Source organism: Prionailurus bengalensis, chromosome D3 (assembly GCF_016509475.1).
Source record: "Prionailurus bengalensis isolate Pbe53 chromosome D3, Fcat_Pben_1.1_paternal_pri, whole genome shotgun sequence".
In the NCBI taxonomy this organism is placed as follows: domain Eukaryota; kingdom Metazoa; phylum Chordata; class Mammalia; order Carnivora; family Felidae; genus Prionailurus; species Prionailurus bengalensis.
Genome location: NC_057356.1, coordinates 57249323 through 57263156, shown reverse-complemented (window position 1 = coordinate 57263156; position 13834 = coordinate 57249323). Strand labels below are relative to the sequence as shown.

General features: G+C 38.3%; 1 protein-coding gene across 1 annotated transcript in view; it reads right to left on the bottom strand.

Annotated features, from left to right (window-relative positions):
- ELP2 (elongator acetyltransferase complex subunit 2) overlaps positions 1–13834 on the bottom strand; it is a 43636-nt gene that overhangs the window by 12471 nt on the left and 17331 nt on the right. The window contains 6 exon segments of the mRNA XM_043558617.1: positions 4639–4711; positions 5450–5507; positions 5652–5747; positions 6282–6351; positions 8658–8846; positions 10938–11087. Of these exon segments, the coding sequence (XP_043414552.1) occupies positions 4639–4711; positions 5450–5507; positions 5652–5747; positions 6282–6351; positions 8658–8846; positions 10938–11087 (636 nt within the window).

The window sequence follows — 13834 nt, the reverse complement described above, 5'->3', positions numbered from 1 at the left end:
CCTTATCAATTCTCAGAATGCTCCCCCCACAAAAAGAAAAAAGAGGGTGTGAGAGAGAAAATACAAATTGCTAACAGCAGAATAAGAAAGGTAGTATCACCAGAGATTCTTTAGATATTAAAAGTATCGTAAGAGAATATTATGAGTAACTTTATGACAACAAATTTGACAATTCAGGTAAAAAGGACAAATTTTCTGAATGATACAAACTACCAAAATACACTCAAGAAAAACTAGATAACCTAAATAGTCCTATATCTACTGAAGATATTATATTTGTAGTTAAAACCTTCCCACAAAGAAAACTCCAGCATCAGTTGGCTTACTGAGGAATTCTCTCAAACATCTGAAAAAGAAATAATCAGGGTGCCTGGGTGGCTCAGTCATTAAGCATCCAAATTTGGCTTTGGTTCTCATGATTTGTGGGTTCAAGCCCCACGTTGGGCTCTGTGCTGACAGCTCAGAGCCTGGAGCCTGCTTCAGATTCTGTCTCCCTGTCTCTCTGCCCTTCCCCTGTTCACGCTCTGTCTCTCAAAAAATAAACGTTACAAATTCTACACAAACTGTTCCAGAAAACTGCAGGAGAAATATTTCTAAGAGGCTAGCATTACCTTGAAACCAAAACCAGATGAAGCCATTGTAAAGAAAGAAAACTATACACAATATCCTTCATGTACTATACATAAAAGTTTTTAAACAAAAATTTAGTAAAATAAGCCCAACACTATATAAGAAGATAATGTATCACAAACAGATGGGGTTTGGTTCCAGGAATGCAATTTTGGTTTATTATTTGAAAAACCAATCAATGTAATTCACCATGTTAATTAACTAAAGAGGGAAAACCATATGATCATGTCAACAGATGAAGAAAAAATATTCAACAAAATCTATCATCCATTCCTGATAAAAAACACTCTCTCAACTAGAAATTGTAGGCAACCTGATAAAGAAGAATCACAAAATCCATAATGGACATAGGGATAATCCATCATGGGCAAAGAAGCAATGTTTTGTTCCTTAGGTAAGGAATAAGGCCAAGGATTTCTGCTATCACCATTGGTATCCAACATTAAGACATCCTTATAGGAAAGGAAGAAATAAATTTTTTATTCATAGGCAACATAAGCATTCATATGGAAAATGCTACAGTATCTACAATAAAGCTACAAGAACTAATAATTAAGTTTAGGAAACTCACAGAATATAAGATTGATAAACAAAAAGCAACTGTATTTCCATGTGTAAATAATGAATAGACATAAAATATACAAATTAAGGGTAAATCTGATAAAATATGTGTAAGATCAGACACTGAAAATTACAAAACAGTCCTAATAATATTAAGATGTTAACACTGGGGAAAACTGGGTGAGAGGTTTTCTATTATCTTTGCAACATTTTGTTAAATCTAGAATTACTCTAAAATAAAAGGTTTACTAAAATAAAATAAAAAACTTAAAAAATAAAATAAAATGAATTAAAATTAAGATAAAATCTTTATTAAAAAGAAAAGTTCATTCCTGGGGCACCTGGGTGGCTTAGTTAAGCGTCCAACATTGGCTCAGGTCATGATCTCATGGTTTGGGAGTTCAAGTACCACATCAGGATCTGTGCTGACAGCTCAGAACCTGAACCTGCTTCAGATTGTGTCTCTCTCACCCCTCCTCTGCTTGCTCTGTCTCAAAAATAAATATTAAAAAAAAAAATCATTCCTAAAAAATTAAACACCTAAATAAATGAAAGACATACTGTATTTGTGTCCAAAAACCCCCAATATTGAACGCTCCTCAAATTGAGCTATAGATTCAATGTAATCCCCAAACAATTCCAGTAAGTGTTTTTGTAGAAACTGTCAAGCTGATTTTAAAATTTATATAAAAAAGTGAAGAACCTAGAATAGCCAAAATAACTTTGAAGAGAATTGGAAGATAATTACTTCCTGGTTTTAAGACATATTACAAAAAGCTATACCTATTTAGAGAATGTAGTATTGGCATCAAGAATAAAAGATGAATGGAAAAAAACACAAGTCCAGAAACAGACCTACGCATATATGGACAAGTGATTTTTGACAAAGGTGCAAAAGGCAGTAAGTAAAGGGATAGTCTTTTCAACAAATATGGAACAATTGGATATCCACATGCAAGAAAACCAACTTTAACCTATATTCTAGACCAAATGCAAAAATTAATTAGGTCTAAACATAAAACTTAAAATCTATAAAACTCAGAGAACCAGATGTGCCCTAGAGTTAGACAAAGATTTCTTACTATACAAAAAGCACAACCCAATACAGAAAAAAATCGGTAAATTAAGCTTCACCAAAACATACAACGTCTGCTCTTTGAAAAACGGGAAATGAAGATAAGTCACTGGGAATAATTATCTAAATTGCATATATCTGATACTTGTATCCAGTGTATACAAAGAACATTTCCAAACTGAGTAATAAGCAAACAATCCAAGAAAGAAATGGGCAAAAGATCTGAACAGGTACTTCATCAATAAAAGATATAGAAAGAAAATTAGCACATGAAAAGATGCCCAATATCATTAGTCATTAGGAAAATGCCAATGACCACCACAATGAGATGTTACACACCAAACAGAATGGTTAAAAAGACTGACCATACTAAGGGTCAGTGAGGGTGTGGAGCAACTGGAACTCGCACTGCTGGCAGGGCAGTAAAAAGGTTTAACTGTTTTGGAAAATAGTTTGGCAGTTTCTTAAAACTTTAAATATACACCTACCATATAATCTAGCAATTCTACTTGGAGGTACTTATTCAACTGAAACAAAAGCATATACCCAAATGAAGACATTATACAAATATTCACAACTGCTTTTATGGGTAAAAGCCAAAAAGTGGAAACAACTCAAATGTCCATTAATAAATGAAGAGATCAACAAATTGTAATACATCTGTAGAAGGGAAAACTACTTAGCACTAAAAGAGAATGAACTGCATATTCCATTTATATACATTTTAGAAAACACAAAGTACTCTACCATGACAAAAAGCAGATTAGTGGTTTCCTACAGATGGAGCAGGAGAAGGTAAGAAGGGGCAGGAAAGAGGACCTACCAAGGGGCAGAGGAAATTTCTGGGGTTGATGGCTATGTTCATTATCTTAATTGTGGTTATGATTTCACAGGTATAAACCATATGTCAAAATTTATCAAATTAGCCAGTTTCAACACACAACTTATAAGAAGCTAACAACATCTAAATAAAATTGTTTAAAATGTTAAGTTTCAAAGAAAGATGGATCTAATCATTTGCTTTACCAGTCAAAAACAAAATTGTGGCTGGCATCCTCCGTTCAAGAAACCAAGCCACCTTCAGGTTGGTGCCCAGAAGAACTAGAAGTTTCCATGGATTATTTACCCTTCTACTGGGCAGGTGAGTTTAGACAAACCTTCAGATTTAAACTTTCCAAGCCACACTATTAACCACACTTCTTTTCTACTGTTTATTAAAATATAAAATACTTAGAAAAAGTATACAAATAACAAAAACCAAGTACACATTTGCTACAAGCAAGCCAAATTGAAAAGGAAATAATCAATTACACATCACTGACAGCGCTGAAAGCTAAAAACGAATTGGCTGCTCAGCAGAAGCATAGCTATTCCTGCCACCAAGCTCTATTCCCCCCCCCCCCCCCCCCCCCCCCCCCCCCCCCCGTAACAGAAGGCCCCTGTAACAGAAGAAGTACTCTCAGTAGCACTCTCACAGACGGGACAACAGGCAAAGGAGGTGGGGCAGGAAGGGCACAGCGATATTTCTTATGATGCCTCTCAATACAGGCCAGCGGCAAGAAGCTGCAGCAAAAGCAGGGACAGAGGGACCTGCCAGATAGGCAACTCACATCATCACGCTTGAAACAAGTAAATATACTTTAGACAATGTAGATAAAACGGGGGGGGTCTCAAGACCTTTCAGACGATCCTCCATACATACTAGTTCACTGCACAGAACAGGGATAAATACGGACTAGGGAGTACGAGATTAGTCTCACAAGCAAACACTGAAAAGTACTACTCTGCAGTGCCCCATGCTAGTGAGCTGGCCACCACCCTGTCCCATCCCGGCACAGGCTGAGCGACCCCATGCACTTTGCTCAGTCCCAAGTCTGTTCCTAGAGAAACGGTCAAACAGAGCGCACTCTGGATTTCATCTTCTCATTCCCCTGTGCCTCCAGGACTCCAATTATTCAAATTATTTATCACATTTTTAGGTCATTTAAAAATACCTAATTAAATAAATCAGGTGTAGATCAGGTCAAACCAAGTATTTAAGAACAAAAGTGTGTGGCGGAAACAGATTTAAAATGCAACTGCAAGCTTTTTATTTTGAGTAAGGTCTACCCCCTACTTGGGGCTTGAACTCATGACCCCGAGGATCAAGAGTGACACGCTTTATTTACCGAGGACAGAGCCAGCCAGGCGCTCCTCAACTGCAAGCTTTTGAACGGACAGAAGGAAAAAGAGGTTGAGAAAGCAAAACTCCAAAAAAGCAGGCCCCAGTGGCCTTTCACGTAGGGTTCTGCCTCCATCGCCACAACCTGCAGGTGCCTGAGGACTCATGTAATTCATGTGACCAAGTGGAATAAAAAAGTATAATCCCCTACCTTACATGCTGAGGCAAGCAGAGTCTTTGAATTGCTACAAGCAACACAAAATATTTCATAACCGTGTCCATATCTAAAATTTAAGAGAAAATTTAAGAGAAAATTTAAAATTTTTAAATTAAAATTTTTAATTTTAATTAAAAAATTAAATTTTTAAATTAAAAAGAAAATTTAAGAGAAAATCTAAAATTTAAGAGAAAATTTAAGAGAAAATACATGACCCCTGTATTAGTAAAAGTACCTACTCTCATGCTGCAAAGTTTTAAAACGTGAGAAGAACAACATCAATCTATCTAGCTAACAGGCAATTCTTCCAGGGGACAGTACATTTCTGTCGAGGCAAACATTTGGGGAAAAAACAGAGATACTGGGGAAAATGCCAGCTTCCTACAAGTGATACAAGTTACTCAAACAATTAGATTAAAATACAAGTTTTCACCCCTAGCTGGTGTATACAATACACAATATATCTGGGAAAGGTTTTGACGGAGAGCCACCAAAGGGGAAAAAACAAAAACAAAAAACAGAATAATAAATCTTAGAAGTCCTTTTAAGAAAGGAAAAGAAATACAATGTTAAAAATTAAGACCAATAAACAAATCTAGGAAATAGAATGCATAGTAATATAAAAATCTATGTGAAGTTTGATTCTTGCCTCTTGGGAAGGCCACTGAAGATTTTTAGATCGGTGAGGGGGGGTGGGAATGTAGGTATGAAGAAAGCAAAGGAAAAAAGCAAGTTGTGTGGGGAAAAAAAAAAATCACAAGTTATGACAGAATCAGATCAGAGAGCTTAGCACAGTTTAACTCACAGTTTTTGAACCTCAGGCCATAAAGTATTCTGCAGAAGATGACCCTCAGTGGGAGGTTCTACGATAAATGTATAGCACTGCAATTACTTTTTCTATTTTCACGCAAATAAGTGAATTCTATAGCACTTTTTTAGGTCAATAGTGACAGGCACCATACTATGTGTACTAATGACTATCAAACCACCTTTTTACCATTTCTTACCAGTAAGTATGGAAGGCTGAAAGGCCACTGGTTGATACTCAAAACCATTACTCGTTAATAGCTCCTCTTCATCAGAAGGCTGAGAAACTAGATCTCCTAGTTTAAAAGAAACACATCAACATCATGTATATAGTCACAGTATTTATATGTCCTATATACGTCCTAATATTAAGAGCATCAATTACAAAGTAGTGGAACTTCAAAGTACTGATGGTACTTCAAGATGTATCAATGCAATTCCAAATCCAAGGGTACTTCCAGTACTCCAGTATTTGCCAAATGTGTTCTTTGAAGCGCTAGTCAATTCCTTAACGATTTCTTCCTCTCTCTTTGACCTAACACTTCCCAAACTTTTAGAACAATCGGACACATTCTTCAGGCTACCCGTATTAGCATGTGTGGTGGGAGAGCTCCATGAAACACACTTTGTGAAAACTGCACCTATTTCAGGGTCTGTGTATGCACGGAGTATTTATCGTGAGATATCTGGTGGAGAAAGCAAATGCATGTGTTGTGATTTAAAAAAAAAAAAAAAAAGATCAGTAATGAACACGAGGAACATGTTATACAAGTGTGTAACTAGGTTTTAAAATACAATGGGTTCAAAAATGTTGGACACTAAAGTCTTACCCTGAAAGACAGCTTTATTTGATAACCCCAACGCAGGGACAGTAGCTCCTTCTGGAAGATCACCATCTTGCTGGAATAAAAAGTATGATACATGTTTTAAACACTAAAAGTTACTGTTACCTCAGGCAACCAAAAATGTCATGCCCATAAATGCAGAGGAACAATTTAAAGACCACACGTGTGGATATCTGCCCACACTTCCATTTCCTAAACCAAAGATGCAATGCTAAGCACTCTCCACAAACAGGCTGCAGTTAACCCCCCAAGTCTCTACCCAATCCATAAAGTCAGGCATCCTGTCATCCATGAGCTCATCAAACCCTAACAGCTCAGTGAGTTTTGGAGTCTGACAGGGCATGCACTGGGCTCATTTCTAATAGCAGAGTGGGTTGAAATGGCACGCCCAGGGCTCTACTTCCAAGAGTCTCCCAAGCACATCCTTAATGATGCGCATGCAGACACCGCTGTTTCCCAAAAAGGCATATAGTATTTTCATTAAACATATTTAAATAACTCAGTATTTTTAAAAACTTTTACAGTGCCATTTGAAGCGCCAATGATCTGTTTATACTCTGCAATGTATACCAACCAAATCATCTCATAAAAAACGATATGCTAACCATCAAAACTGGCATATGTCCATATGCTAAGAACATTTCTCACAATTTAGACTTTAATACAGGAGGTGGAACTCAACATAAACATGAGCATGGGAATTTAAACCATTGAGAACAGCCACCTGGGACATAAGCCACAGCATGCTTTATCTCAGAAACCAAGAAAAAACTGCATGGAAAAGAGCAGTAAAAAGCACTCCTACAAACCTAACCCAACATTCAGCAGGGGAACAAAACCCAAAATACAGCAACAGGCTTTCTAGTCCATGAAACCTCTGTTAGCTTAGGACACAGAACTGATTGTCTACCTGGGACTAAGACTCTCATGGAGCCCTAAAACCACATTTCAATCCCTAGAACTAAGAGATCCTGAAACTAACTGCCCTCCCACACTGTGGCACTGCATTATAATGCAAATCAAGACTTCCCTTTTGATCTCATTCCCATTGTTTATTATGGTTAGAAAGAAGCAGAACAGAACCTTAACCCCTCTTCACGTAATCAAGAATGCCTGTGTCATGGGGTGCTCAGTATACACTCTATAGAACTTAGTTGGAAATTTTATTTCAAATGACACTTTCTTCTCCAGTCTTATCCGGACTGGTGCTAGTTGCCCTGTCCTCAGAGTCTCCAGGCTCAAATGTATCCTGCTCTCTCTTCACCCCAAAGTACTTTTCATCACTGTCTTTGTTTAGGGACCTACAACAGCATCCTGTAGTCTAAATTGTGCCTGCCTCCCAAGGTCCTCCAGCATTTGACTTTCTCCCATTCTCTCCATTTCTCTGGATATACTACTCTTCATTTGAACAGCCAGAGCCACCCTACTGCGTGCGTGTGCGTGTTCTCTCTCTCCTCCCTTTTCCCTATCAAGTGTACCTACCCATCCTTTTCAATCTCAGAACCAAATTTGTGACCAAACTTTAAGAACCATAGGATGGTACACTTCTATGTAACACAACTATTTTCCTAATTTCCCTTCCTTCAAAAGTAGTTACTTTATAATTTTTATAACTTACGTATGTATTAATTTTAAGAGAAACAAATAGAGAAATAGAGAGTATGCACACATGACAGAGGGGGAGAAGGGCTGAAGGAGAGAGAGAATCCCAAGCAAGCTCCATGCTCAACATGGAGCCTGAAGCAGGGCTCGATCTCACGACCTTGGGATCATGACCTGAACCACAGCAGGAGTTGGACTCCCAACCGAATGCCCAAGTGCCCCATAACTTATGTATTTTTATCAGTAGCTCAAATCTTCTGTAAAAAGAGTATAAACATAAAAAAAATTTACCCTTTCAAAACCCAAATAAGGTCCCATTAAACATTTTCTCATTAGTACAGTAACCTCTTCCTTCTATGAATATTTTACTTTAGCCACCAAAAAATCCTTGGTCTTATGTAGTAAGTGCAAGCACTTCAGTTCTACTGTTCCCTACCTCTAACCACAGTTACATGGCAATCTCCCTGAAAATATGACCTACCTATCACATATTAAGTACCAATCACAGTGATGATACGTGGTATTCCTACCTTGATTTAACACTTTAATTCTTCAGTGTCTTAGACGACTTTTTAAAGAAATTTCTGGTTTAAACATTTAAATTATTGCATGCCACAGTGTGCAAGTTTGTCAAGACAATAATAAATCCGATCTGACTTCCTTTCTACCCATAATCTCCATTTACAGGTTTAAGCAAATATTTTTTAAATGAAGTCAATGGATTTAGTTCCACAAAACTAAATTCAGAGGGATACTCACATTACAAAGCACAAGATTCAGTGACTGGCCTGTAATGGCACAAAAATTTTCCACAAAATTCTGAGGTGCAGAAAATACTCGAAGAACTTTCTCATCTGCTCCAGACACAAACTGAAACCGACTAATCATTGCCAAACATTTCAGGTCATACCCATGTATCTGAGGCCTGGCAATTTCATGCCAAGTAACCTGCGTATTAAAATAGGATAAATAAAAATGACCATTTCAAAAATCAAGTTCTTTTCAACAAGCAAAATGTCAGATGCAAAATCATTTATCATGCATGGAAATAGGACAACAAAGCAGATTCATCGGTGTTGTATTTACCAATAATTCAATCCTTTTTGTTACTGAGTAGGATTCTCTTGTATGGAGACATATACATATACATACACATACATATAAGCTTACTGATCCATTTACATACTGATAGATATTTAGGTTGTTTCCAGCTTGTCTTTCATTGAGAAAGCAGTTGTGAACATTTCTATACAGGTCTTTGCATGGACATGGGCTACTACTTTTCTTGGGTTAATACTACCTATAAGTAGCATGGCTGGATGATATAATAGATGCATATTTACATTTTTAAGAAACTGCCAAACTATTTTCCCAAGAGGATATGCACTTTACAATCCCAGCAGCAGTGTACGAGAGTGCCAGCTGCCTGCTCCCTCACCAACACTCAGTATTTTTACTTTAATCATTCTGATACGTGAATGTGTGATGGTATCTCACTGCAGCTATACCTTGCGTTTCCCTAATGACTAATGGTGTTGAGACTCTTTTCTTGTCCTTATTTCCTTATATCTTTTTTGGAGAAATATCTGTTCAAATCTTTTGTCCTTTTGGTTTTTTTAAACTGGACTATTATCCTAGTACTGACTTCTGAGATATTCTTCATACATATACACTCTAGATATAAATCCTTCATCAGAGATGTGCTTGGTAAATACTTTCTCCCAGTTGTGACTGGACTTCTCATTTTCCTGGCAGTATCTTTCAAGGAGCAGAAATTTTCCATTTTAGTCAAGTCTGATTTATCCACTTTTTAATTTTTAATTTTTTTTTTTTTAATTTATTTTGAGGCAGGGGGGTGGCGGTGGGCAGAGACGGAGAGAGAATCCCAAGTAGGCTCTGTGCTGTTAGTGCAGAGACCAATGTGGGGCTTGTACTCAGAAACCATGGGATCATGACCTGACTCAGATGCTTAACTGACTGAGCCACACAGGTGCATCTATCTATTTTTTAAATACATGATTAACAAACAACAGCTGAGCTCTATGGGTAACAAGTCACAAAGAGCCACAGAAAACCAGTGAAAATCATTTGCCTTGTTTTTTAACTAACTCAACTCTATTAATTTGAACCTCCCACCGCTACCAAAGTAGTATTGTCAGTGGCAGTTTTCACTCGTTTCTATGGACTAACCAACCCACAGGCAGTTCCATGAATTTTTGTCAGGAACTGAAGCTGAGTACACAGACTTCCTCTACCACATAGCACAGGTCAATGGCTTGTCAGTGGTAAAGTTCTGTTGCGACTTTTTGAGCTCAAGGCCAAGACTGAAAAGTTACTCAACAAAAACTGCCCGTAAGCACTAGTATCTAATACTATATGACTTTAGAAATTAGCTTTTGTTACAGACTTGGCAATGTTTTATGAATTAAACCTAAAATTACAAGGGATAACTGAACTTTTATGTAGAACTGAAGTAGGGGCACCTGGGTGGCTCAGTCGGTTAAGCGGCCGACTTCGGCTCAGGTCACGATCTCACGGTCCTTGAGTTCGAGCCCCGCGTCGGGCTCTGTGCTGACAGCTCAGAGCCTGGAGCCTGCTTCTGATTCTGTGTCTCCCTTTCTCTGACCCTCCCCTGTTCATGCTCTGTCTCTCTCTGTCTCAAAGATAAATAAACGTTAAAAAAAAAATTAAAGAAAAAAAAAAGAACTGAAGTAAACACATTTTGAAAACAACTAGCATTTAAATTGTCTAAACTGGCAAGAGTATACATATGTTTAAGTTTCTAAGAAAATACCAAACTGCCCTCCTGCCTGGCTGTTAGCATTCTGCGCCCCTACCGGCAACACAGGAAGTCTGCAGGCGCTCTGCACCCTTCCCACCGCTCCTCACCGTCAGTACCGTCTACTTCAGCTGAGGGTATACAGTGCATCGCAGCATGGTTTTAACTTGCACTTCTGCAGGGGCTAACAATGTTGCCCCACTTTTCATGTGCTCATGGAGGTTTTTTAATGTAGATCAGTCAAGTAGGAAGTCACTTACCTGTGATTGGTCTTTTCTCTTCCATGGAGCAAAAAGTCGAGTTGTTTGGTCAGTACCAACAGTGATGATAAACTCTCCTTCTGGATCCCACATCAGGTCTTGGACACCATCAAAGTGCCCTGAGATAACAATCTCTGGAGTCCACTCTCTCTGCAATGAAAGTACTGTGACACATCCAAATAATCAAAGATCAGCATTACTCAGAATCCATTTCATAATGCCCTCAGGGCTAATGATGAAAAAGACTGATGCCCCCAGGCATGTGAAAAGCTTTAAAAAAAAAAAAAAAAAAAAAAAAAAAGATGGGATCTTAAAATAGTAGGATCCTAAAATAAAAGGAAGGGTTTTCCAATCAAGCATGAGAACTTAAACATTCAAATCTGTGCTATATTCCTTTAAAGCAGTAACCCACGGAAATTTCCCTCCATTCATCATTTACTGAATGCCTCCTAGAAGTCAGACACTACTTAACTTTTCTCTGCCTCAAAGAACTCTTCCGTAGGAAAGTTACCAAGCTTGTATGGCTGTTATGAGAATAAAATGAATTTATATTTGTAAAGCACTCATAACAATGCTGGCACATACTAGGTATTATGCGAGTATTTTTCTATGAAACTACATAATAAAGGGTATTACGTAAAACTGGTAGATTCTGACGGCTTTATTAAACAAAAGGAGCTGCAGGTGTAGAGAACACAGTCCAAATCAAACCTAGCTGGCCACCTCCAGAGGGACCTGTACCAGCAACCATGTGAACAGTGACAATGAAATACTCAAAACGTCTTATCTCTGGTCCACACAGAATCACAAGTAGTGGTAAAATGTGATCTTTAGAGGAACAATTAAATTTGTATCAATAAAACGTCATTCAAAGACAAGTATGCTGAATACAGTGATTAAGCTAAGCTATATTATTTTCTGGTCAAAAAAATAAAAAGGTTGTGACTAAGAAATGCTATTAATTTCTTTTGTGATGAAAAAATTGATTCTATGGTAAGCACCAACGGCAGTTTCCAAAAAGTTTTGAAAGAAAGGCAGCACTTTTGGACTATCAGTACACTTTTCCACTAGAACAGTCCTAAAGGACAGTGTTTCTTCTTAAAATCAGCCCTGATTGTCACAAATGTGCCACTCTGGAGGCTGTGGATGTGTGGGGGCAAAGGGTATATGGGAACTCTCTGTAATTTCTGTTCAGTTTTTCTGTGAACCTAAAACTTCTTAAAAAAAAAAAATAAAGTCTCTTAAAAAAAAAGTCACCTTAGTAAGGGGCTAATATAAATTGGAAGTCAAATTATAAGCACAAGTAAATTTCCTTGAATTCTGTCTCGTGGTTTGAGTTTCTTTTTACTCATCTGATGCTTTTTTTTCTATGAAGGCCCTCAAAAACTAAAGCTGAATATGACTCAGAGGAGCTCCAAGAACAAATTTTATCCTAAAAAATATCCTCTTTAACAGTGCCTTAGCTCATTTCATAGTAGAAACAATCTTTTTGTTGTGTGTGTGTGTGTGTTTGTGTGTGTGTGTGTGTGTGTGTGTGTGTGTACAGTCGACACACAATGTTAACATTAGTTTCAGGTGTACCATACAGTGATTCAACATGTCTATACATTATGCTATGCTCACCACAAGTGTAGCCACCATCTGTCACCATACAACACTATTGCAATACCCACTGACCATATTCCCTACTCTGTATCTTTCATTCCCGTGACTTACCCATTCCACAGCTGGAAGCCTGTACCTCCCACTCCCCTTCACCTACTTGGCCAACCCCCGTCCCCTTTCCCCTTCAGCAAAACATCAGTGTGTTCTCTGTATTTACAGGTCTGATTCCATACTTGTAGAAACAGTCTTCGAAGGTCAACTCCAAATGGAAGATATAAGGGAAAGAGTAAATCACTCCATGCATTGAGAAAGCCTCACAGATGACACAACTATTACAAAGCCCACCAACTAAAGTTTATGCAAATCCATGAATTTTTACTTTTTAAAGGAAGCCATCAGATGGACATTCAGAATCTGCTAACTCACATTTCACTCAATGCTCTTATTTCTTTCATTTACTTAACGTATCCATACAGTAACCTCTAGGTGCCAGACCCGTTTTACATAGTATACAAATATTAACTCATTGAAGCATCATAGAAACCCCAGAGTAGGTGATATTTCTATTCACGTTTTACATTTTCTATTTACCCTCCTCAGGAGGAACCTGAGACAGAGGTTAGGCAAAGACCTCGAGGGCACACAGCCAGTAAGTGCTGGGGTCTGGGCCTGAAGCCAGACTGTCCAGCTCCAAAGTCTGTGCTCTTAGCCACTTTTCCTGCAATTTCCCCAAACCCAAAGAAGTGGATCAGAAGCAAATTAGAAAGTTAAGAGATGGGGCATCTGGGTGGCTCAGTTGGTTAAGCATCCAACTTCGGCTCAGGTCATGACCTCACGGTTCGTGGGTTCGAGCCCCGCATCAGGCTCTGTGCTGACAGCTCAGAGCCTGGAGCCTGTTTCAGGTTCTGTGTCTCCCTCTCTCTCTGCCCCTCCCCCACTCGCGCTCTATCTCCCTGTCTCAAAAATAAATAAACATTAAAAAAAAATTAAAAAAAAAAAACAAAGTAAGAGAAGGAATAATACTGAAAGGCAGCTAGATGACTAAAGGAAAATTCCCTCTTTGAGAAGAAACTAACAATTATAAAAAAGATGTAAAATAGCCCAGTATTTACAGGACCATTTAAAATTACACCCATCAGCGCCTGGGTGGCGCAGTCGGTTAAGCATCCGACTTCAGCCAGGTCACGATCTCGCGGTCCATGAGTTTGAGCCCCGCGTCAGGCTCTGGGCTGATGGCTCAGAGCCTGGAGCCTGTTTCCGATTCTGTGTCTCCCTCTCTCTCTGACCCTCCC